Source organism: Phalacrocorax carbo, chromosome 2, assembly GCF_963921805.1.
Source record: "Phalacrocorax carbo chromosome 2, bPhaCar2.1, whole genome shotgun sequence".
Lineage (NCBI taxonomy): Eukaryota > Metazoa > Chordata > Aves > Suliformes > Phalacrocoracidae > Phalacrocorax > Phalacrocorax carbo.
Genome location: NC_087514.1, coordinates 140,264,142 through 140,289,035, shown reverse-complemented (window position 1 = coordinate 140,289,035; position 24,894 = coordinate 140,264,142). Strand labels below are relative to the sequence as shown.

The 24,894-nt window shown below is 39.3% G+C and overlaps 1 protein-coding gene across 3 annotated transcripts in view; it reads right to left on the bottom strand.

Moving 5' to 3' along the window:
• The window catches only part of SLC25A13 (solute carrier family 25 member 13), a 100,738-nt gene that overhangs the window by 43,830 nt on the left and 32,014 nt on the right, over nucleotides 1-24,894 (bottom strand). For all 3 annotated transcript variants that reach the window (XM_064444574.1, XM_064444575.1, XM_064444573.1), the window contains 2 exons: nucleotides 21,686-21,801; nucleotides 5,881-6,020 (listed from right to left, as the gene is read on the bottom strand). In XM_064444574.1, coding sequence (XP_064300644.1) covers nucleotides 5,881-6,020; nucleotides 21,686-21,801 — 256 coding nt within the window. The remainder of the gene's footprint in view (nucleotides 1-5,880; nucleotides 6,021-21,685; nucleotides 21,802-24,894) is intronic.

Genomic DNA, 24,894 nt, shown 5'->3' with positions numbered 1-24,894 from the left:
CTGCACAAATAGTAACTTGAAAATATATATGAACTTTTTGTTCAGTTCTACAGGTTTGCCAAAACCAGAAATACCTTTTGGTGATGTACTTAGACTTACCAATCTATATTTATTTGGCAAATGGAGGAAAACAAATCATTGCCATGTCCTCCCTTTAAATTTCAAGGCTTATAAAAACTTACTCACTGGAAATACAGTGCTTAGTCTGAATATATATTCATAATCAGTTATTCAGAAAATGGAATCAGAGCAAAAGTATGGCAGCAATACTAAGCAATACTAAGCAAGTCTTGCAGTGAACCATGATGCTATCCTATTATTTCCATTTTATTTGCAAATATATACCTTCAAAGGGGGGTGAGCAAGCGGCTGCATGGTGTTCAGTTGCCAGCTGAGGCTGAACCACGACAAAGTCATATTAAACTGAGACTCAGGCTAGCCAAAAATCACCAGCACGATGTATTCACGGTGAGTATGATCTCCTTTAAGTTGGTATTTATCTCACAGCAGCATTCAAGGGAATGGAGAGCAAAGGGTGAAAGGCAAATTCAGCTGGCATAGGATCAGACCTGCCAGAGGCCTACATCCACGCTCCCTCCTTCTGCTCATGCCATGGCCACTGATGCATCCTGCCACTCAAACCATGCCTGTCTTTTCATTGCAGCCTCCTAACCTCTCCAATTTTAGTTCTAATTTCTAATTAAAACACTGTACCTTGACCTGAAAGGTATGATGAAAACCTCCTAATATATTAGGCAGAAGGATGAAAGGCGGGGGGAGGGGGAAGTACTGATCAATGTTTCAACACTGCATTTCACTCACAGAATTATTCAGAAATTTCTGCTTTTGATGAGAAATGCTTGCTTGTGGGGGTTATAATTTGAGGTGTTACAATTTCAGTTCTGTCACGTTTCCTTTACATTACAGCCCCCTATGTGGAGGTGTTACAATTCAGCAACAATATTCACTCTGACTGGATGCAGCCATGTATGCTCTTGCTTCACTCCAATTGTGAATGTAATTTCAACAGAAATTTGGAAGCAAGCAATTTTGGGAGGTTTACAGTGGGAGGAGCATGAGAACACAAAAAAACTTTGTCAGCTTGAGGCAGGCAGCTACTCGGGAGGCAGAAAGCTCTGAAGAGGAGCTAGGTATAATAACTCTTGTATCCCTGAATACTCCCCACCTTGCAGATGGAAACGTATGAACAAATGAACAAAAATGTTTGTCATTAAGTGGCAGCATCACCAAAGAAAAAATAAATTTAACTTAGCAGAAGGATTACATGGGAAACTGTGAATGTTGCTTTCTTCTCCTTCTCTCATTCAATTTGTTTTAACCACCGAAGCTGCTGGCAGTGTTGTGCTGGCAGAATCCAGCATTAAAATGCAGTAAAAAACGTGGACACCACTTGCACAAGTCCAATCTGTTACCATCTGCATAGACCTGTCAGCAAGTTTGGAGGTATGTATACCAGTGATGGGTCTCTGGCTCACAGCAATGTCTCAGCCACAGAAACAGAGTGGGGCTCATATTCCAGAGAGATACATTAAGTGCATGTTTCTTGTCATCACCCAGCTAATTGCAGAAAGGCTGTACAGATGAGTACAAGCCAAAACACCCCATCCTCTCCTTACTAATGTGATTCCTTTCAATCTTCTTGGTACATGTGGAACCCACTAGAGAGAAGCATTATCCCACTTGGTTAAACACATGGTCAAGGACTCGATACTGCCTTTTGCTCATACTTGTCAACTAGGAAAGAGCCACTTAGCTGTAGATAGACAGCAAGACAGAACTCTGAATAGGATGATGTCAGTCTTCTGGAGCTCCCTATTCACACCTCCTCCTTAGTTCAGAAATGAAATGGTTTAAGCATACTGCAAATAGATACAGAAGACACATCCCACCTTCTCAGAAAGGTAAGGTCTTTTTAAGCTACTGTTATTTTGAGCTGTGCTAGGCATCTTCCAATTCCACCAAGCAGAAAAAAGCACAGGTAGCTTCAGCCACGTGACATTCCCAAACCATGACGATGGCAGCAACATGGCATACAAGAACATGCAGACCATTACACGGTAACACACCTAGTCTCAAAACTAAATTTCACCTGTAAAGTCTGTCACAAAAAAAAAACCAGAGAGATGTCACTTCTCTGATCACTGTACATTGCATAACAACATAATAAACTCCTTAAGGTGTTTAACTCAAAAGAAAGGCTATCTATTCCCTCAGTCTCCAAAGCCTGAAAGTTGAGACATCTCAGAGCATGACTAACTACATTTCAAAATGAGGCTCAGTAGCTGCTAGTAATTTATCAGGGAAATCTTTATGAGACGTTCATAACATCACCTATGCTGTGTATATGGAGCTAATATAAAAAATACCACCTTAAAAATAAACTGAAAAACAATAAAGCAAAGTTGTAATGTTTAGAGATGCTATCTGACTTGCAATAATTTTTATTGTTTCACCTAGTTCACTCCAATATTGTTTACCTAGACAGACCAAGGTTTAAAAGACACAATCCTCAAGGCTTTGCAATAAGAATTGCACATCCTAAAGAACCTTCTCCGACTAGACTTTCTGTAAACTTTGATATACTTAGAAAACAAGCGTCTCCCTTGATCCTGGAAGTCCAGAATCCTCCCAGGTAGTGTAAGACTTCGTGAAAAATTAATTTGCACATCATGGTGGGCATACTGACACCAGAATTTTCATGAAATAATTTCCTCTGTAGAGATTTTACCTCAGCTTTCACTTACAGCTCATTAAAAGCTTCTTTACTTTCCACTTACATAGAAGTTTATGTTTGGGTTTCATCCCAATGGATCTACAAGTCATGAGATACAGCATAAACCTTTCCACTGGAGTAGATCCTGGGGTTCAATTACAAAGAGTACTACTTCATTAACTAATATGCTGGGCACAAATAAATTCCCAGACAACGTGGAAATGGATTTACCAGGCCCACATATAAACGTATGTTAAAATTCATCCCGTGGAATAGATTTTACACGCTGAGAAAGGAGCCAATGTTGCTCTTCGTGAAGCAGACTTGCCACTGAAAACACGGTGGAACATAACCATATCTGAACAGATATAGATGTGATGGATATGTAGTGGAGATATATGAGCTAATTTTAAGCTAGCAAAATGAGAAGCAGGGTAAAACAACACACCTTGAGCTCTGGGTTGATGCAAATAGATTGTTAACTGTATCAGAGCCAAGCGGTTTGGAGGTTATACTTTCGGGCATCTCTGTTACTGTAGACAAAAGAAGTGCTGGCAGGATATAAATATTCAGAATCCCATATAAACTCTTCTTATTTAAAGCCAGAAGAGATCCACCTTGTGCATGGATAAAATAGCATTATTTTCCATATACCTTCAGCATTGCCAGAAGCGATGATTAGCCCAAATGCTGTGACAGATAATGAATATGAGACAACTTTATGTGGCATAATAGGAGCCAACATGAATGCATTTGAATCTAGCTGGATTATTTCATTAAAAGTTGCAAATTGTGTTGTACTTACAAAGCAGTACCTGAAGCGCCTTACAGAACCATCTGGTCCATGTTAAGTGCAATGTAAAGAGCATTCACACATCAGGAATGCAGAAAGGTAATTTGGTATCCACTGTGGTCTCTCCTGCTGTCTAAGGTCCAAGGTCTAGACATCAGACCAAGGAGACTGATTCATGCACAGGCAGAATGTCAGAAGGAAAGGCTGAGTACCAAAGGTTAGAGGGCTTAAAGGAAGATTTTTACGCCTGTGAACTCTCATATTTGTGCTGAGAGTAATTTCTGTGCCCAAACTTCAGCACGTATAATGCAATGCTGCAAGCCGAGAATCAGCAAGGGAACTTAGGTGTTTCATAGATTTACAGTTCTAGAAAGTGGGTAAACAGATATACCCAACTACTGTGACTGACTGAGCATCCTAAAAGACTGCTGATAACAGACAACTGCAGCAGTCTTAGGACAAATTATTTCTTTGGAAGTCCTTGCTTCCTGCACCAATGCTGAGAGCATCTTTATATGCAGCCTTAGAACTTTTCCTGAATGCATCTCATCTCTCTCAAGGACACCCAGAATCGTCATCCATATTTCTCCATGTTTACACTCTTCCACCCTCTTTCTGTCCTATGTGGATCATCACCAAAACAGCTGTCTGGCTAATGAAGATGACTGACATGTTCCAAAACAACCTTTTACTCTGTACTGCAACTAGCTAAGATTCACTTTTGCATTAGAGCCAGTTAAAAAAAAAATAGTTTGGGCAGACACACCAAAACCAAATATAATTCTCCCCAGAATATAAACACATCCAAGAAAAGTCCTTTTAGATAAGGAAAGAGGGATACCCCTCCACACAAGGAGAAAGCCTAGTAGTCAGGACTCATCTCCAAAGTTAGAAAACTTCTGCCTCAGCTCTTGCTTTTCCTCATTCAAAGAAAAGAAACATGAAAGAACCCAAAGCCACAAAGAAAGAATTCAAATCTTCCAAATACTCAGCCATGAGGTTACAAGCTCTTTCAGGCCTGTGGCTCTAACCTCCCTCGCCACTCCCCTCCTCCTTTTTTTTTCTTTTTTATAAAAAAGTACCCTTTTTTTAATTCAGGGTTTTTCTTCAGGTCTTCCCCAGATCTCTAAACAAAAAGATACATGAGGCACATGATACTCTGTTAAGACTGTGATTTTAGTCCACCAAAATCAGTATACATGAACACCAGAACATGTGGCCAGAGACTTTTTTTCCTAATCAAGTAACACATTTGCTTTTTTACCCAAAAGAGGTTCTAGATCACTATTCTGTCACAAAACTGGTCTGTCTTAGCTACTTAGGAGTTACAATAGTCAATACAAAATCTAAGGGAATATGATTTAATCATGTGATACCTGACGTCCTCTTCATACAAAGTTAATTAGGCTCTGTTCTACAAAGTCAATTTGAAACATTTGTCTCAATAGCATTATCTTAATTATTCCTCATCAAAATGATACCACCTCCTACTGTGAACTAACATACTTGTGTAAACAAGAAAAAAAGAAACCTTGCAGTCTTGAAGCAGGTTCCCATTTTAAAACTCTCTAGTGTAAATACTAATACAGGCATTAAGTATTCAGAAGGAATACAAATAAGAAACTCACATGTTTTACCACTTCAAGGATCACTTTTCCTACTGAAGACTGTTTTTAACAGTACTGCTGAGATACAGATAATCTGTTTATTTTTTATTAGCACAATATTTTGGTTTCTCTAACGAAGTACCCTAAAGCACAAATAGCCAAGAATTCCTTGGAAAAGATTGTATTTTATTCTCTATATACCACATTTCCCTGAGATACTCTTCATTCAAAAAAGGTCAAAAGTAAAGAAGTGTGTGGAAGGGCTTGCAGGAAAACAACTTCTTTATTGGATATCAGCACTGAATTAAATACAAATTTGGTTAACATGCTGTTTACAGACAGTACTTCTTAATACCAGTCTGGCAACTGGGTCCAAAATGTTTAGTACCGTTATTTAACATTTTTTGACTCATGTGATTTAAATATACCGGAAATTTTCAGACTTTGAGGTCTAGGGGTTTGATTTCACTTCTCTGTCTACACAACAGTGTAAAAAAGATCACCTTCTGCACACAGGTGCCAAAAATGAAAGAAAAAAAAATCCCAGCTAGCCTGAATCAGTAATTTTACCACAAGCATATCCTATTTATCAACACACTATTAAAGTCCAGTACTCTGACTCAAAAAGCCTACACTCAGTCCATCTCGCAACTTTCCTACCAATGTGGTGTTTGGCAAGTCTGCATATACTTAGATTCTTGCATTCTTCTTATTACTCTTGACAAACTGTATTATATTAGACCCACCAGTAAAAACTGGGTGAACTCCGCATATGTTAGGTGTCTTTTTCTATCCTTTCCAAAATGCAGCTGTACGAACTCTGAATTCCAGTTAAACGGAATGTGCTGATGAATTGTGGTCTGGCCAAAAACTTGCTTAGCATCCTCTGGGAAGAAAAGAAAAACGTTCATTTAATAAAAACATAAAATAACAATAGATACAAGCATATATTTCTGCAAGAAAAACAAATGTGATATTTTCTAACAGAAAAGCAATACTATTCATACAAATTAGTAACATATTGTAAAGCAAACCTGATTTTGTTGTTGACCAAAATCATAACAAATGAAGTTTTGAACACCCTCACAAATACAATCCCTAAACCATCTCTTTATTTGTGAAGTTTTATACTCACAGCATTTGATTAGAAGACACTCAACTAGATATTTCAAGTTTCAAAGTCAAACAAGAAAAGATTAAAATTAAAAGACAATTTATAAAAAGATGACTAAAGGTAACCAATTTTCAGTATAATCTTTCCAAGCTGCTAACAATGAAAGTTTTGTGTCACTATAATTCAGGCTTTTGTATTATTCCCAGAGTTCTCCACACTGAAACAAATCAACTACAAAAACACCAGTATTTCAAGAGCCACTTTTCTGTAGCTACCTTACAGGAGCAGCGACATGCAGGGAAAGGGGTGGGGGGCAACACGGCAGGCAGGAACACAAACTTATCACCACTTCCAGCGCTAAGCAGACTTTAACCCTAGACCCCTAGGAGAGGTCTAAGCAGATTTTAACCCCCCTTGGGGGGGAGGGGGCGGGGAAAGCACAACAAGTTTGTTTGAGCACACCTAAATGCAAGCTTCATAGTTTAGTTCAGTTTAGTAGTTGTAACTGGGCAATAGTTTATTAAGGGCGTGGCAGTCTTTTTGGTAATATATGGCATTTTTGGTGAAGAAACAACTATTTGTAACACAGCATCTTGTACAATCAGTAATAAGGACCATATATTGCTGGAACTGGACTGTACATATTTTAACTAACGGAAACAGCAACAAGATTTGAGGAAGTACTTGTCTCATACAACAGCACCCATTTCAGTGTGATAGTCTGTCTCAGACAAAAATACAGGGCAAAGATATCTTCCAAAGACAAGCTCAAGGCCAGAGGTTCCCAGCTGCTATACACCTTCTTAATTGCCATACAACTCCTCCAGCAACTCCAGCCAAGAGCCAGTTCTTGTCTCCTGCTAATTCCTGTCGGCATGGAGAGCTGGTTCCCAGGAAACACTCCCTGCCCACAGGCAGGGCCAGGGGCTGATCTCCTCCTCCCTTCACGCTTTGTGGAAAAAAGACCAGGAGCCCAAACCCAGAGCTCCTGTCTGTCTCGGTGAGCAGCAGAGCTGGAAGCCAGTTCCCAAGCATGGTTGGTGCCTGGGGGCAAGGAAATCAGCACAGCTTTGTGCTTGCCTTTGTGCAGAACAAGCTGGGAGCCACCTCGCTGGAGCCAGCCTCTGCCTACCAGGCTGGCCTGGGAGCCGCCTTACAGCTCACCCCAGTGCCACAGCAAAGATGGGAGCCGACTCCTTGGAGCCACAAGGTCCTGTATCCTGTGCAAGTTGAGTTCTGGCTTCTGGTTCAGCCTATGCTAGCCAGGCACAGTGGCTCTGCTGACCTGGGGGAACCCAGCCAGGCTGAAGTTCCCACTTTCAGGCAAGGAAGTAGGAAAAAGCAAGAGGTGGGTGGGATGGCTGAGAGCCAGGAAGATGTAAGGACGTGCCCAAGTGAATAAAAGATAAACACATAGGAAAAAATGGTCCCAAGGAGATGAAAGGGGCAGGTGTCCTGCCAGATAGACCCAAAAGCACTGCAGTTGGTGCTACCCCCAAGGACAGCTTGTTCTAAAGCATGACGGCTGTTCATATTCTGGGATTGACGGGAAGAGCAGAGATGATACTGTGAACCTCTTCCCATCCCTCAACACAGTCAGTAATTTTATCTTTATAAACACACCACCCACTGATCCCAGGGAATCAGTGGTGAAAGAACAAGTTTGATTTAACTTACAAACAGAAAGACTGACCCCAGTTAACCTCAAATTCTTAAAATTCAGAACTTCAAGCCCTAATGTCCTATGAGAATTTTCTCCAAGCAACATCACACAGTGCCCCCAGGACAGCATTGTTCATTCATGTCTTCAAGCTCCATCACAGCAAGCTTGCATCTTGTCCGCCAGCATTCTCCAGGAGCAAAATTCTGCTCTCAGGGCAACAGGAAGGAAAGCCAATCGGTTCAGGGTGAGGTCCTGTCTCTCTGCTGAATGTCTTTTAGTTAGGATGCTTCCTACTGACACAGTTTGAGGCATCTTGCCACAGCCATTAGAGATCACCTCTATAAAGTTGCTGCTTTCTGCCAGACTTCCTTCCCCACTCCTCAAAGAAGGGAACCGGCATGAACAAGACAGACTGTGCTGTCCGCAGACAAGAGGAAATGATAGCAACCACTCTGCTTTTCGAGAGGAATTAAGATATTCCCAGAACAGCTCCGGTATCTGCCTCTTGCACAGAAATCAGATGCTCACCTGCTTCCTCTTTCTCTCCCATTCCATCTCCTGAATTTCCCCAGAGCAATTGGATGAGATTAGGAACAAGTCACTGTTTACCAAAAGCTATTGGGGAATGGACACAAGTTGCTCTTGGGGAGATTCCGATTGGACACCAAAGGGAAATTTTTCACAGTGAAGACAGTGGCATAATCTCCCCAGGGAAGTGGTTGACTCAGCCACATTGGATACTTTCAAGAGTCGGCTGGACAGGGTGCGGGGCCATCTTATCTAGACTGTGCTCTTCCTAGAAAGGTTGAACTAGATGATCCCTGAGGTCCCTTCCAACCTGGGATTCTGTGATTCTATGTTTGGTTGGACTCCAGATTTGTCTTTGTCAGAGAGAAAAGGTGCTTTCTTACTTGATGCAAGGTAAAAGATTGGAAACTTAGCTAGTACAAAAGCAGTCTCAAATTTCTTTTGCTGGGGCCAGGCTCCTCTCAATCTTTACTTCAACTTGACAACAGATGAATGTTACAGAGCATCCTCTGATTATGCGACTGTAATTTTAATTAGTTATCATACATTAGCTCTCTTGAAGGAACAATGCATCTTGCTCCCCCAACTCTGTGCCCTGTAAACTCTCCTTAGTTGTGGCCCACAAGAAAAATTCCAGCTCATAAAAATCAAACATCAAGAAGTGAAAAAAAAAACGGTAATTTCAGGCAATGTTTAATTACTGGCATTACAAATGGCAAAGGAGCTCACAGCAATGGAACTTAGAAACTCATCAAGCCACTAGGAATATAGTGAGGTATATACCCAGAGCATTTGCATTCCCTTGTCTATTACAGAAATTAAAGGCTACATGCATGCCTTAGAGGTTCACATAAGCACAAATATCCTTCCAGACAGTCCAAGCAGGAGATATACACTTAATTTTTGCTATGGCTTGGAAAACACAGACTACTGCATTAGTGTAGGTATTTAGTACAATAGCAAGGGAACTCCCTACACTACTTGATCTTTTCAAAATCATACTGTATATTGATGTCAGTATGTCTTAGCAACTAATACCAGGTGCTTTTCTGACAGAGTGCATGTTGGATTATACAGTGCAGGTAGCTGAATGGAAGATTGCCAACTTCTGATTCCTTGATGGCATGAGACATGGTATCCTGTTTGCCACTGCCTTTTTACACATACCCTGTAATTCCTTTTCACAACTATTTATGGTTCTCAAACTCCTGTATACACTCAGTGGACAGTGTTCTTCCTCTTTCCTCACTAGTCTCATCACCCATTCATCTACAACAATGTCACTGACTCAAGTCTCGTCTGTAGTCAGATTGCCTGATTCAGATATTAAAGACATGAACAAATTTTAAGGTTTTTAGCCTGTGATTTAACCATCAAAATGTATCCAATTACATACTAGGACTCACTCCAAGTTATTGTTCAGTTTTAACAGTATCATCTCCTGATCATCCAAGTCAGGTATTAAAATACAAAATGGACAATTAAAAGATGTAGTTTCACCTTATACCTGCAGCTGAAGTTCCATGGCTACCCACAAGTTGCTGAACTAAACACAGTACAGAGCACCAATGCCCTTCAATGACAGGAGTTATTTGGTTTGTTTAGACTTTTTTTTTAAGGAACCTGTTTCACAGAGTCACAGAATAATTTGTGACAGAAAGGACATCTGGATGTCATCTAGTACAACCTCCTGTAAAAGCAGGTCCAACCAGTTCATGTTGCTCAGGTCCATGTCCAGCTGAGGTCTGAGTACATCCGATGATGGAGATTCCACAACCTCTCTGGGCAACTGTGGTTTGATGCTAAACCAATATTTAATCAAAATATCTGATAAACTTAAGCTTTAAAATCCATATTAAAACACCGTTTATTTGTTTTAGCTTTAAACAGACAAATATGTCAATGCTCCACTGCCTGGAGCTGTACAAGCACAAGACCTAAAGCCAGCAAAAGATACAACCATTTCTGTGTTTGCATTGTTTGAACCAGAGCTGTTGGAAAGCTAAACAAACAACAGGTTGAAGGAGAAGATTTTAAATATTCATTTTTAGAAATGCATGCTGTCATCTGTGTCAATCTTAAAAAAAAAAATTGAAACTAATTTTTAAAATAAATTGCAATGTTCTATAATAAATGTTTTTCCCTGCACTGCCTCTAATTAAAGGATACCTTGTCATTGGTTTCTGATCCCTGTACAAAAGAGATGTTCTATTTTCCCTCCAGGTGAAGTGCCTGCTGGTTTACAGTGGTTTTTTTTCCCCTTTGGGTCCTGGGGACTTTCTTCTCTCCAGTGTACTGATGTCTATGCTTAAATGCTTACTGTGCAAACAAGTACACTGCATTCACATTTCCATACTATTGATTTGCACAAGCACCTAAATGTTCCATGCAGTGTCATCGTTCAGTCTAATGAAGTTAATACTCAGTGCACAGCTAGAAAAAATTTCATGATCATCATCAAAAATCCCACTCCCCTTACAAAATAGCGGCAACATTTCTGCAGAAAAGCTGTCACAATTGGCTTTATTTTATATGTTCTATGCTATATACATTTTGTATATAATGCATGTTATATCTTTATGCATTTAAGTAATGTGTGCATAGTACAGAAAATCTGTACCAAAACCTTGGGCCTTGATTAAAAAATTAGATTTACCCTGATGATAATGGTAATAGCAACTTCTGTAAAGAACACCAGCTACCTTCTGCAAAGAGGGAAACTAAAGACAAAATTGAAAAGTCATAAATTATCATAAGTTAACAGGAGTTCCACATGCACCAATAACCTTTTCAAACCCTTCTGGCACTAACTGTTTCTATATTCATCATACTTAGGGCCCTGAAGTGGAGCATAGAAGCATTATAGCTACAACTTGGATTAAACAAAGCAAAATTAACGCAAAGAGCGTGGAATAGATATTTTACTATAAAGAGACAAGATTATTTTTTTTTTAAACTTGAATATGCAAACCCCTGTCATTCTGCTCAGACAGAAGGTGATACCTTTATAAAATAATGTTTTGTTAATGTTTAAGCACTTCCATTCATGCATTTGGAACAGCCTCCTTTAAATGGCTGCAATAAAAGCAGTGCATATTTTTCAAAGTCATTTACAATAAATTGTACATAGAAGAAAAGGCAAAGAAGGAAGTCCAGTTGGTCAAACTGAACTGTTGATAAGAGTAGCCGTTTCACTATCAAGTCTAGGAAGCCCCAGCACCTTGCCAACTGCCAAGCAAGACCTGACCTAAAGCTCAGCGGAGATGAGAACAGAACGATTTCCACAAGTTCGGCAATGGGTCCCCATTGACCATTTGAAACAACTCTCAATTTTTCCATAATCTTCATGACCCTGAGTGCACCACCAGGTTCTGTAACCTCTTCCCTATGCCCCACCCGGGAGCACATGGATCAGAGTCTGTGCAAAGAGTCATGGGAGAAAGAGCTGGGAGAAGGTCAGGTCCTTAGTCCTCCTTGCCTGAGCCACTCCGCAGGGATGCCTGTACCTGCCCATGCACTTTGCTGACCCAACCCCCTGACTTGGCTTCCCAGCCTGACCTCGGACCTTGCCTCATCCCTGCAGACTTGTCTGTCCATCACTGGACTCTCGGCTGACCCTGGTCACTGTCACCAGACCTGCTCTGCTGTCCTTGCTTGGGCAGCGTGGGACTGCACCCCTTGCTGGGTGGCCTCTGCACATGCCCCGGCCTCTTGGCACCCTCACTCAGCTGCAGGCTCACCTGCCTGGCAAAGCGACCAGCCCTTGCTGCTCCTGACCACAGAAAAAGTATAATAAACTTCTGCAAAAGCACATGCGTAGAGAGATGTGCATATATACATGCCAAAAATAAGTAATAATGTTCTGTATTAGCTTGTTTTACTGTAATTGTTCAGGTTTATCCAAGGTTTGGGTTGGCTTTTTTCTGTGGTTTTGTGTTTTGGGTTTTTTTATTTACTGTTGTGAACTTCAAATACACAACTAGTTAGTGTTTGTTTCCATCCTTCTACAGTCTGGCACTAGGACTGTTCTATAATGATGACTTTTTACTTTGGAAAACATATGTCCACATCACATCTGCTCCGCTAAGGTATGGAATGATGGGTAGTCCGAGTAGTTGGCTGGGTTGTCCATTTATCCCCATTCACCCAGAAGAGGTACAACACTTCGGAAGTACAAGCGCTACAATCACCTTCTTGATCTCCCTGCTGCTTTGTCAAGAAAACGGATTGAAACAGTGGCCGTGCTGTAAATTAAATAACACATTGGAATAGCTTGATTACTAAGGATTGCAAAGGAAAGGTACTTATCCCTTCAACTTCCCTCAACAAAGCAATAAGAGCAGGAAGGGCTGTCACAGCCACCTTATTCCACGGGTTGGAAGCCCTGAAATAATACATTAATGCTGTATTTTCACTGCCTCATAATTCCTTGCAAAACATGGACCACAACTTATTCTGCAATTCTGAATTAAAAAAACAATTAGGTTCTTTCCTGCGTAAAATATTACTAGGAAGGTATCTGGTAGAATACTCAAGATGGCACAGTAGAAACGGAGCACATAATTTGAAGATAATGGGATTATTACACAACTCAAGAAGGGGGGGTTTGATTTGAAAAAAGACAGCAGCTCAGGTCAGTGCAATTTATCTGCGCTCTATCATGTGGTAGTGCTACTGTTTTAAAACAGATTCATTCAAAAGAGTGCAAAACCCTCCATTAGTGCACCCAATCCATTTAGACTGAGTTTCACCTGCACCTAAAACTGTGGCTGCACATACACACTTGCATATAAACCCTTAAAAATTCACTTATTTTGATAATTTTGTGTGTGTGTACACATGTGTAAGTGGTAGCTAATTTTTTTTATAGGAGTAGTTACTCCAAATTCAGAGAAAAATCCCTAAAGACAAAATTAAACTCAAATAGTAAAAATGGCAATTTTAACCAATTTACCTATGTTGAGCTAGTGCAGCTGTGGACTAGTGCTGAGTTGTAATGGACAAGCAGTGTTTTCTGCTGCTTAACATAGGCCAGTGTTGCTTGTGTGTAACCAAAGCTGTCATATTAAATTCAATGCCCCCATTTCTGTGTTGCTAACTGAAATCATCATCTGGACTCATTTCTGTTATCCCGACCATGGAAATGTTAAAAACACAGGACTTTCAGAATCCAGACTCACTCAACACCTGTTTCTTTACACTGGCAGGGACTGACCTCGCTGTAGTTGTCCAGAATACATATTTACTTCAGAATTCACACGACTGTTTCCTACAGTAGTTTAATGTACCAACCAAAGTGATAAAAGCAAACTCCTGGCTCAAAGAAATTATCCTAATCTTTACACTTTACTCTCCAACACAGACTTCAGAGCTCTATTTCTTTAACAGCTATTTTGCTTAGATACATGGTATAAAAAAAAAAAAATCACTTTCTTGCAAAGCATTAACATACATTTTCCCCCACTTAAATACTTCAACTTCAAATGCACCACAAAATGTACTCCCACAACAGTACTGTATTAGTATAAAACTATTTTCGTTCAATTAAAATGTCTAACTATCTACCCCCAAACCTACCTAAACTGTAATTTTCACTTTGAGCACTTCCAACATGTTCTCAGTTTTGTTTTCTTTTATCAGCTTATCAAATCAGGTCCTGCATTCTAAATGTTGGAAAAAATAGTCATTAACTGCTAGGTAACAGCAGATTTTCCAATTTAGAAAACTAAATTACACACACTGCAAAAGTATGTGTATTTTGCTATATGAAATTTCATATTAAAATTTGTAGTAACACAACACTTTCCTAGCTTTTAGGGGCTGCTGAAGTTTTTACCGTCTAATCTGTAATTCCAGGACAATTTGAAAAGGTGATGGGAAAAAAATTAAAATAAAAATCAAGTTTAAAGCTGTATACTGCTGCTGCCACAGCTTTAAATATATTCTGGTGTGGAAGCTTCTGGTTCATCCCCAAATGCTGCCTAGTAATCATGCTGGGCTTTTCTTTCCCAACAGGATATACAGCTGTACAAAAGATGGCTAACCCGCAGCTTACTGTTAACCAAAGAGTGACTTCATATAGTTGAAATTTACTCTCAGATTGGCTTTTCCACACCTATTTTTCTCTCCTTAAGTAGCATCAAGTAGCAGCAGAAAGCACAATATTTTAGCCATCTGAACATGTGGTATTCTTGAATTATCCCACCAACTCAAAGTGCTCTCTGTTACCTCTGTCTTTTAAAATTGGAGCCCTTATAGTCAATCGTTAAAATCTACTGTTAGCCTTTCACAAAAAGTGAATTTTTGACCCACTGAACTGGAACAGCTGCTGAGTAGTTCTTCTGATCTCTGACAAAATACCATACAACACATGCAAGCCAATCTGATCTTGGTGTGCATCTACATTCAGTTGTTCAGAAAACACTGCTCATAGGTCATTAAAAATTTCAAAAAATCAGAGTGGTTCTTTTTGTAGTACAAAGTGGTAATTTAAATAAGTGCAATAAAGCTCCACCTATATAAAAAAAAAGGATGCCTTCACAATGGTTTTTCACCACCTCCATGTAACATTCCAACATCTGGAGCATATCAGTGGAAAGCAAAAGCTTATGATATTTGTTGGACTGCCCACATAAAATGCATTGGTTGACCCGGCACATCTCCAAGCAGAAAATAGACTGTACTGCAACAGCCCCAATGGAGTTCCAGCACCCTTAGAGGCAGTCACAACAGGGCAGAGAAGCAGGAGGCTGGAGGCTCTCACTAAAAGTGGCTGCTTCCATTCAGATGTGAACCACATCCATTTTGTGGTTGGAGAAAGCAAAAAAAGGCTTCGTAGCACCTGTTGTACACAGAGGTGAGATTGCTCACCTAATGTCTTTCAGGTGTTGTAAGTAGACTTTAAAGATGACAACACGACAAAATCCCCACAAAGCCCCCAGCAAACCACAAAGTCCGGTACAAATCCTAACAGAAAGTTCAGCATACATTCCCTTTTAGGAGAGAGGCTCTAGCTACTGAACAAAATTCATTTGGTTATAACATCAGTGCCCTATCCAAACTTTTCAGCAAGGACAGAGCAGTTTTACAGGTTAATTTTACATTAATGGAAACACTATCATGAGAACATGCTTGTATCTTTGTGATTTTTCCCTATCAAAAGATCTATGATAAGCTTCAAGTTTCACCCCTCCACTGAAAACGTTCTTATTTTTAAATTCTCTTGCCTTCCCATGTTCTGGTTGTTTGTGCTCTTGCCACTTCTAAAAACTATGAATTCACTTCCTCATGACATACCCACACACTGTCCAATTCATATTGGCCCTGATTTTTGATTGAGATACCTGAGCACATCTGGTACCTCTGCTAAACAATGCAAATACCCCAAAAAGCAGGCTCTTCCCAATAGTACCATCACTTTCAGCAGTTAAGACTCTGGATCCAAGCTTGTTTGTTTCTTCTGTCCTCCCTGGATGTAAGGGGAAGTAATTTATACACAGAATGTTACATAATTGGCTTACAGAAAAGGTTTTCAACATTTTTCCAAGATGCAATCCCTTAAAAATATTTCTACTTGAGCTGTGCATATCCATAATTTCAGTTTACTGGCAACAGCCTTACATTTCTTCATTACCTTTCCTGGCCTCCTTAGAAGGGAGGAACAAACTGCCAGAGCCCAAAGACCACAGGTTTGGAAAGCACTAGGTCCCAGGAGTGCATAAAAACTAAATTCACCCCTTTTGCCCTGAAGAAGAAGAATAAAAAAAACCCAGACTGCTTCCATCAAGGTAAACAGCATAACCTGGCTAACTAAAATAAAATACCACTTTTATTTTCTCCATGTAAGACAGTTGGGGGTTGATGCACATGACACGCATGGAGAGGCTGGTGGTATGGGGTTTTCTCAGCCTGGAGAAGGACAAGCGAAAGGAGGACCTCATTGCTGTCTACAACTACCCAACGGCGGGTGAAGGAAAGACGGAAATTCACAGTGGAAGGACAAGAGGCAATGGATGCAAGCTGGAACATGGACAATCTCAACTAGGCACCAGGAAATTATTTTTCACTATAACAGTGGTCTAACACTGGAAGATGCTTGCTTACAGAGGCTGCAGACTCTCCATCCTCAGAGATATTTAAAACCTTGATTGCATGTTGCCCCCAGAGCAATCTGGTCTTGATGGCTCTGCCATGGTTTGAAGCAGATGGCTGCTACTGTCCCTTCCAACCTAAACCGTTTAATGATTCTATGATCATTCCTTGGGTTTTGGTAACGAACAAGAGAAATGCTCTGCCTTCAGCCTGATGTTTGTCGGTAGGCAACTTTGATTTAAAAATAAAAAGACAAAACAAAATCATGAACAAAGAGCAAACCAAAACACCAAATTTCAGTTTGGGGTGACTTAGAAGACTCAATATTATTTTCTAGACCAAATGAAACACAACTGTGTAAAAGGATGGACCTCCTCCTAATATTTAAAAGGACAGATTTATTTTTTGACTAAACAGGCTTTGTTTTACTTCAGATGCCTTCCTGAAAGTCTGCCTGGTTACATAACTTTTTAGTTAAAAGAAAAAACAAAACAAGAAAAACTTGCCAAGTTGACATATGTCTAGAAATGAAGTTCTCTGAAAATAGTATTAAGAAGATTTCAAGAATTGTTTTGAAGAAAATAAATATACTAACAAGTCTACCTTACATCCTCTTTTAATTAAAGCTGCCCATTATTTGTGCAAAATCCAGTACAAACAACAAAAAATACCAGAGACTAAACAAATGTTGCATTTGTAATGTTGCCGTTGGGATCATCATATCTAGGCAACTGTCATTTATAAACCAACAACTGTTTCACTGTGTAGGTGTAAGCTAACACATCACTAGCTTCAAATGGTTTCTAACCAATTTGAATAAGCAATGGAAATTTCACTGAGAAATACTGAATATTGCAATTTATCAAGTGACCAAAGCTTACAGCCTCAGTAATTTATTTTGGTAGTTCAGATTTAGCTTTTCCTTGCTTTACATGATATTGAGTGGGCCGGGATGGGCATTACTAAGCTAGGTGTTCTGCAAGAAAAAAAAAAAAGAATTCCCATAGGAAGAGCCAAATCATACCAAGCAATTACAGGGCAAAGCATAAAATTAGTAATCCTCTGTAACAAAAGCAAGAGCTAGCTCACACAGTCTCCACATAATCCTTTGGTCAGGAAAGCAGTTGTGAGAGTCCTGTAATAATTCTTTGCATATTGAAAAAGTTTCAGAGCATTATCATAAGAGGAAAAACTCTGAAGCTCATCACAATAGCTGTATAGCTATTTAAACATCTGTTAAGAGCTATGTGCTTTTAGAAAGTTTACAAACAAGTATTCAGGCAATTCAAGTATCAGATAAGCAAATAGGAGTGCTTAGTAAGATGTATCCTTAATGAATGTGTTTATCTAAGAACTGTACTGATATAATTAATAGTAGAAGCGCAGACCCACAAGAGTTGCTGTCTACATGTAAATAAAGTTCTGTTTTGAAACAAAAGCAGAATACATTGCTTGATTCTGCAGCTGTTACGCTAAACAAGCAACTATTTGGGGTTTGGTTTCCCCATTCCCTTTGCATTTTTGCGGGTTTGGGGGGGTTTGCTTTGCTTTTCCATTTATTTTTTTTTAAATTGAAGGACTGACTTGTTTTACAGCATACTCATATTTCTCAAAGCAGCACAGCACAGCATCCATTTTGAAACAGCTTCAGGTTAAGGACCTTTAGGAAACAAAAAAAAACAAAACCAAAACCAGAAAAACACACGGTGTACCACAGCTACATTTCATTAAGTACAAGAGCAAGAATTTCTGTCTGGTGGGAAATTCTATTTTAAAACAAATCAGAATGAAAATCTTCAAAGCCAGGTTCAACACTGGTTGGCAGCACAGACTCGGGCAATCACATCTCTTTTTGTGGCGTTCCTTTCTCTGTGAGCAAAACCAACATGGACAACATTTTTTGCCCTTCACTAGAGCTGAGAGAATTGGTATAAGAAAAAGAAATTTCCAGTCCCTGGATATCACCACTGTGTTATTCACTGCTCAGAACTGTTAGCTTCCATCATTTCATTTATTCATCCGAAATTAGAGATGGAGGTTAAGACGACTCAGTTTTTAAACACTGACATTTTTACCCAACCATCTCGCCTTTTTTAAACACCATCTAGTAAAGAATTTCAAAGGGCTCTGCTTCTTTAATGAGGCATTAAAATACAGTCATACGACAAAAAAGCAACTCTACTAAGTCTCTTAAACCCCTGGACTTACATTATCAGCTTTTATGTGCCTGTCAACACTCAACAGTAAGAAGCAATGGTTTGCTCTTTGCCTCGAATTTAAAAGCCAGCTAAACTTCCTCCCACTTTCCTGCTGAGAGCTTTAACTCCTTGCAAACTGTCAAAGCTTTGACACTTCAGCAGCAGATAAATCTACGACATGATGCAACAGCCAGGTGTAGTCTCAGTCAGCCACTGGCCACTAATTTACTAGTGGCCATTTCATTCACCTCAAAAAGCAATAAACCTTCCAACCCCCCCTCACACAGACTGCTTACAGATCAGCCCTTTTAGACGCTAGCTCTGTCAAAGAACCATATACAGTTAAGTTGTAGCCTGAAAAAAATGAAACATTTAAAATTGTAGAGATGTCAACATATGGCTAAAATGCAAAGGCATTTCCAACCCAGAAACTAAAGTAAGAGTGCAGCATTTTTCAAGAAAGGTAAGTGCAAAGTATTAAATACCATAACTTCTTCACCCAGAACATTTCTCTAAATATCCAGAGCCTGGATGTGGCATTCAGTGTTAAAGCTCATTGATGCAAAGCCCATTATTAATTTGTTTTACAAGAGTGCCAAGCTAAGTGCACCTGCAGAAGAATAAGATTTGGATTATTTGCTTCATAGAAAATGTGAAGTTCACAGCCGGGAAGCCCTATATTCCATTTGGTATAAGCTAAAATATTTATACCATTATCTCAGTATATAGAAAAACAATGACTGCACAGATAAGCCATGCTGTTTCTTTACAACAATAAAATGAGATACAGGCTTATAATGGGATCCTTGAGATACTACACTTAACAGCAGTATAGTGAAAAACGATCCTTTCCCTTTTCTTCTGTTCCTTTCACACTGTAATTCCACAGTATACAAAACCCCTATTTAAGTCTCCTAACCTTGATAAGGACTTGATCCCACTCTCATTCTAGTCAATGGAAAAGATCTCATAATTAACCTCAAAGACACATGACTGAGGCACTAAGTGGCAAAGTTACAGGATAGCATTGTAATAATTTATTCATTAAAATACTAGGGTTTTTTTCATAATAGGAGGAAAAGAGCTTTTTTTTTCTTATGAGAGAAAATAGAAACTAGCTTTGTCTAAAGGTCAACCGTTTCTGCTGAGACTGCACAACACTGAGACAGCTCTCACATCCTCCCCACTCCAGGCATTTGCTGGGGTGGTAGCCACAAGGTACTATATAGAAGTTACAAATGCGTTTATGCTTTCAAAGGGGGAGAGGAAGGAATTAAAAAGAAGCTATCTGAGGTTCTGCCAATGTTGGCATGTCTCCTCTTTCAAATACCTTAAATACAGCCTGGCATAGTAGTTCCTCTCATCACTAGAAGGACTTCAATGGACTTCAAATGCCAAACAAATGCCTTGACTCACTATGTCAAACCCCAAGGGAAGCATTTGCCAGCAGGAAATATACAAAGAAGAATGCCAAGAGTTAAAAAGTTAAGTCGAACTGATTCAGCATTCAGATCAAACTACAGTTCTTCCTAGATTATTAACAAGCGCTTGAAGCAACCAGGGGCTCTGACGCAGACAAGAACCTGCACATCACAGGCATTCCAGGAACCCTGGTTTGTCTGCGCTGGAACAAAACCTCTGCAAAATATGCGTGCCCTTCTGGTTTAAAAGCATGCCGTCTCTCGTTCCCTCTCTGTCCACACACATGCTCAAGACTGTTAGGCACAAAATACTTCCTTCATCAAGGTTATGATCAGCAGAACTTTTTCCTGAAATTCTTTCAAATCTTTTAACATCTGCAGTAATTTTTAAAAAGCTGTTCTAACAAGTAATATTGCACACAAAAAGCACATCTTTCACAATCTCTACAAACAACCAAAATAAAGAAAAAACAAAACAGACACAAGAAGAGACAGCAAGTCTTCTCACCAGCCACAAATTCAAATACAGATTTTTGGAGATGGTAGAAGGAATACAATGGTAACAGGATCTTGTCAGTTCAAATTGAAAGGGAAGGGCCTTTTTAACTGAGCATAAAACATGTGTGGGGAATACTAGCAAAAGACAAAGGACATGTGAATCATACATTTTGGAAAGACAAAGAGTCAATATCATCCAACTTTCCTTTTTCTTAAAACTGTTTAACAACCAATTAATAAAACTTGAAACATATGGATAACCATGTCCAAATGTAGCAGATTAGAAACAGCAATTTTATCCAGTGTATGTACTTCAGGCAAAAAAATCCCCCATGCTTTTTGAAGTGCAAGTTCAATGTCTGAAGTTACTCAGAACTGCTAATTTCTGAATCCTTCTTCCAAACAGAATGGCCCTTATCATTAGGCAGGTGGCAGACAGTCCTGCAGATATCAAGAGCTGTCTTTATGGTATCTAGAAATAAACAGTCCCCATAACCAAGTGTTAAACCAGCCTGAGTATTTCTCCTGTTGTCAGTACAAACACCACACCTCCAATGCACAGCTGAATTTGGGGGGTGGGGGTGGTGTGTAATAATGGATTTATGACTAAAATTTCACAGAAAAAAAGTTTTAAGCCTTAAGAGGAAGCCAGCTTGAAATACAGCCAATTTAAACAAAAAATAATTCAGGGTAATTTCAGACTCAACATTCACCCAAGTCTTCTGGCAACCTTCTTGCGGTTTTACAATTATTTCCTATAGCCACCTTTCACTGCTGTTCTGAAGACCTGCACAAGCATGTTGGCGAAGAGAAAAAGAGAAGTGACCAGTTCTCCAGAGAAAACCATGAAGATGACTGTGACCTTGATTTCCTATTGTGCACATGTAAATGATTAAAAAACCTCAGCCAGAAAGTGTCTTGGCACTAGTGCCGTTCCACTACCAATCACTGTGTTTCCTACAGTAACAGAAGGTGAAACAGAGTTTAGTGTAAGTAGGGATTTTTAAATTAAGAGTGTACATTTAAGAACAGTCTTACCAAAAGTAACTTCTCCTTTGCCAGTCTTGTCAAACAGCTGAAAGGCAACTATGAACAATGCATCTGGAGCACACAGGACTGATTCAAATGCCACAAACTCTTGAAATGATATCAGCCTAAGGGATGAAGGAAAAAGAAGAGCTATGAAACCACTTGCTTGCAGAAAAATTAAATACAATATTACATAGACTATACAAGAGAAGTAAGACCACAACCAAAAAGTGCACAAAAATGTTATCAATAGGGATTAAAGTTTATCCTAAAATGCCCTAACACTAACGCTGTCAGGAGGCCTTTATATCACTAGATAGAAATGACTTTGTTGAACAAGGAACTACTCCTCTCAGCAAGTTGCAACATAACATAAAATAAGCAAAGCGCTCAGCGTGGCTACTCACCTCAGCTTTAATATCTAACTGAACTGCCCTCCGGGGGAGCCTACCACTGGCAAGACAGAGAGCCAATAAAGATATGAGTAACTTCCCTCAAGACTCAGTACTTAAGGCTTTTGTAAAGCAAATCCATTCAAGACCTACATGCTGCCAGTCACTTCAGAAGGATCCGATCATAATGTTATCTGTTTGCTAGCAATTTATTAGTCATCCATCACAGCCCTCCAGTCCTGCGTGTTGAGTCAACAAATTTCAAGCGGTAATGTGCACGCTCTTCCTCAGCCCAAGAGCAGTTTATTCAAATTCATCATTACAGGCAGGTTCCCAATATGTGAGCGCAGTAGCGGTGCAGAGATAAAAGCAGAGGTGCCCTTCCTTAAGTTAGTTAATAAACAGAAATACATAATTAGACAACTTGGCATTGCTTCCAGCAGTAGATTTGATACAGCAAAGACCTTGAGCAGTTCTAATTTCTCTTGGTCACACCCAAGAGTTCAAATGCAGATCAAACTCGTATTCTTCAAGAGGTAAAAGCCAACTGTTCTTCTGGTTTGCTACTTCTTTAATGTCTAGGTTGTACAGTTTAAAATCATCTTCAAATGTGTGGCTGCAGGGCCTGCTGGCAGTCTGGGAGGTTTAAGATTGCCCTCTCTTGAGGCTGCTTTATGTCAGCCTAGCAAGCACGTAGCTTTAATGGGTTCACATGGCAGTAGCTGGGGAACAAAGATTTATTTCTATGAAGCACAAAATTCGGCGTAACAAATGTCAGGACACATACAAAACCATTTTTTTTCTATTAGAAACTAACTGTATCTTTAGGATTTCTACTCAAAATGACACTGCAGCTGGTTCAGTGAAAACTTCCACTCAGTATGCAGTAACAGTGAAGAACAAAGTGTTTGAACAGGTTGGAAAAGATATTCATTCCATCAAGTTATGATGACCCGTGACTATAGAGCAATTTCCAGTTGCCCTGTCTTAGGAATTAATTTCAAGTCACACAGAAGTGTGCTTGCTACACATCAGCAGCCAAATATCCACAGGGTATCAGAAGGTGATTTCCGTGAAGAACATGAAAACACATGAGACATGAAAACAAAAGAGGACAAAAAAAAAGCATGGCTCAGAGAAGGCCAAAAAGCTGTTCTGCTTTACCTCCCTCAATACATATGCACTAAATAAAAGCAAGATAAAGCATATGTAGAGTCAGAAATAACCTAACAAATAATTAGCTCTGAGAAGTTGCCACCGTAGGTTATTATGTAGTGTGAGAAATAAATAAAAAGAAACCTCCTCAGGTATTGTTAATATTAAAATCACAGTTGATGATGCCAGTAAACATATAAGCATGCCTTAAGCTTTACTGGCAAAGAAGGCAATGACTTACTACATATGCACACGTTAGCACATGGGCAGGCCATGGAGTCATTTATTTTAAGCTCCTTGGGAGCTTTCAGTACTCACCACTGTTAGACACAGAATACACAGATACTCAGCCTTTAAATGGAAGAAAACTTCCATTTCTCCTAAGCCAAAAGAAATTTTTTAAAATGCAGCACTTCCTTCAATTTTAAACCAATACATCACAACCTACTTAGTTTTGCATTTATGCATATTTATTGTTACTATGTGACTTACAGGTTATAAAAGCTCATTATTATCCATTATTATTGGTTACATACCTGACAACCTTACAACAGCAACCAGACACAAAGCACTGAATTCTTCTGTCCCAAGGATTATAAAGCCCACACACAGAAAGAATAAAATAGACAGCAGGCAACAAGACTCTAGAATAGGATTGTTTAGAACTAAAAATGTAAAATAATTGCCAACACCATTTTGATAAAGCCGCTTCTCATGTGAAACAACAACCAGCATATGTCCTTACCAACAGATCATGACACAGTGATGAGTGCACAGAAAAGAAACACAGCACCTATCCCAGCAGAACCCTAGCACCACACTAATAACATATCCTATGTTATTAGGCCTGGATTTGATTAAAACTTCACGTAGCAACACTGCTGCAAAGATTTTATACTGGTAGAAGCATTCTTTGTCAGTACTTGCAAGTAATAAATCCCCCCAATAAGTCAGAGATAGATGCTTAAAATAACCCCATATCCATTTTTAAAAACAATTATTCATAGTACTAGGAAGATTAAAAGTGTACAAATTGTGTGGTTCTAGCCAGACTATTAAAGAAGAGACATTAATATCTGCTGTGCCAGCTGAATTCAAATTAACCCAATTTTTACATGTTAATTAAACCAGCTATTTTCTTCTTATTGTATTTTTGCTCCCTAAGTAGACTAGCCTGCTAGTGATTCCCAACAGATCTATTCTAACAACAATGACGTATTCATTTACTTCTATTATGACCATACAATACAGTAACTGAGCAGTAATTTTTCACAGTCAATTACACGTGTGATTCTTAATGCTTAAAGATGCTGAAATAATGTGTACTACATAGCCATATGCTCACTTCTCTATATTGCACAAGGGTAGTTGCCTGGGTAACACATTTTCTCTCTGGTTTAGCATCACCCTTTTGGGTTTAGCATAACCCTTCACTGAATATCATTAGGTGTCATTAAACAGTACATATTAACATGGACTTCAATATACTACTTAAGAGTTATTTTATTTAACTAAACAAGTGCTAATTTATGTTACAAAAGCAGAGAAAAGCCCACTGATCTTAACAGTGCAAAGAAAGGAAGCTGAAATGTTTACAAAATTTTACTTCTGCCTTGGAAGATATCCTGCCCAACTGGTCAGTCTCCCTTCACCTTCACATCCTCGTTAACT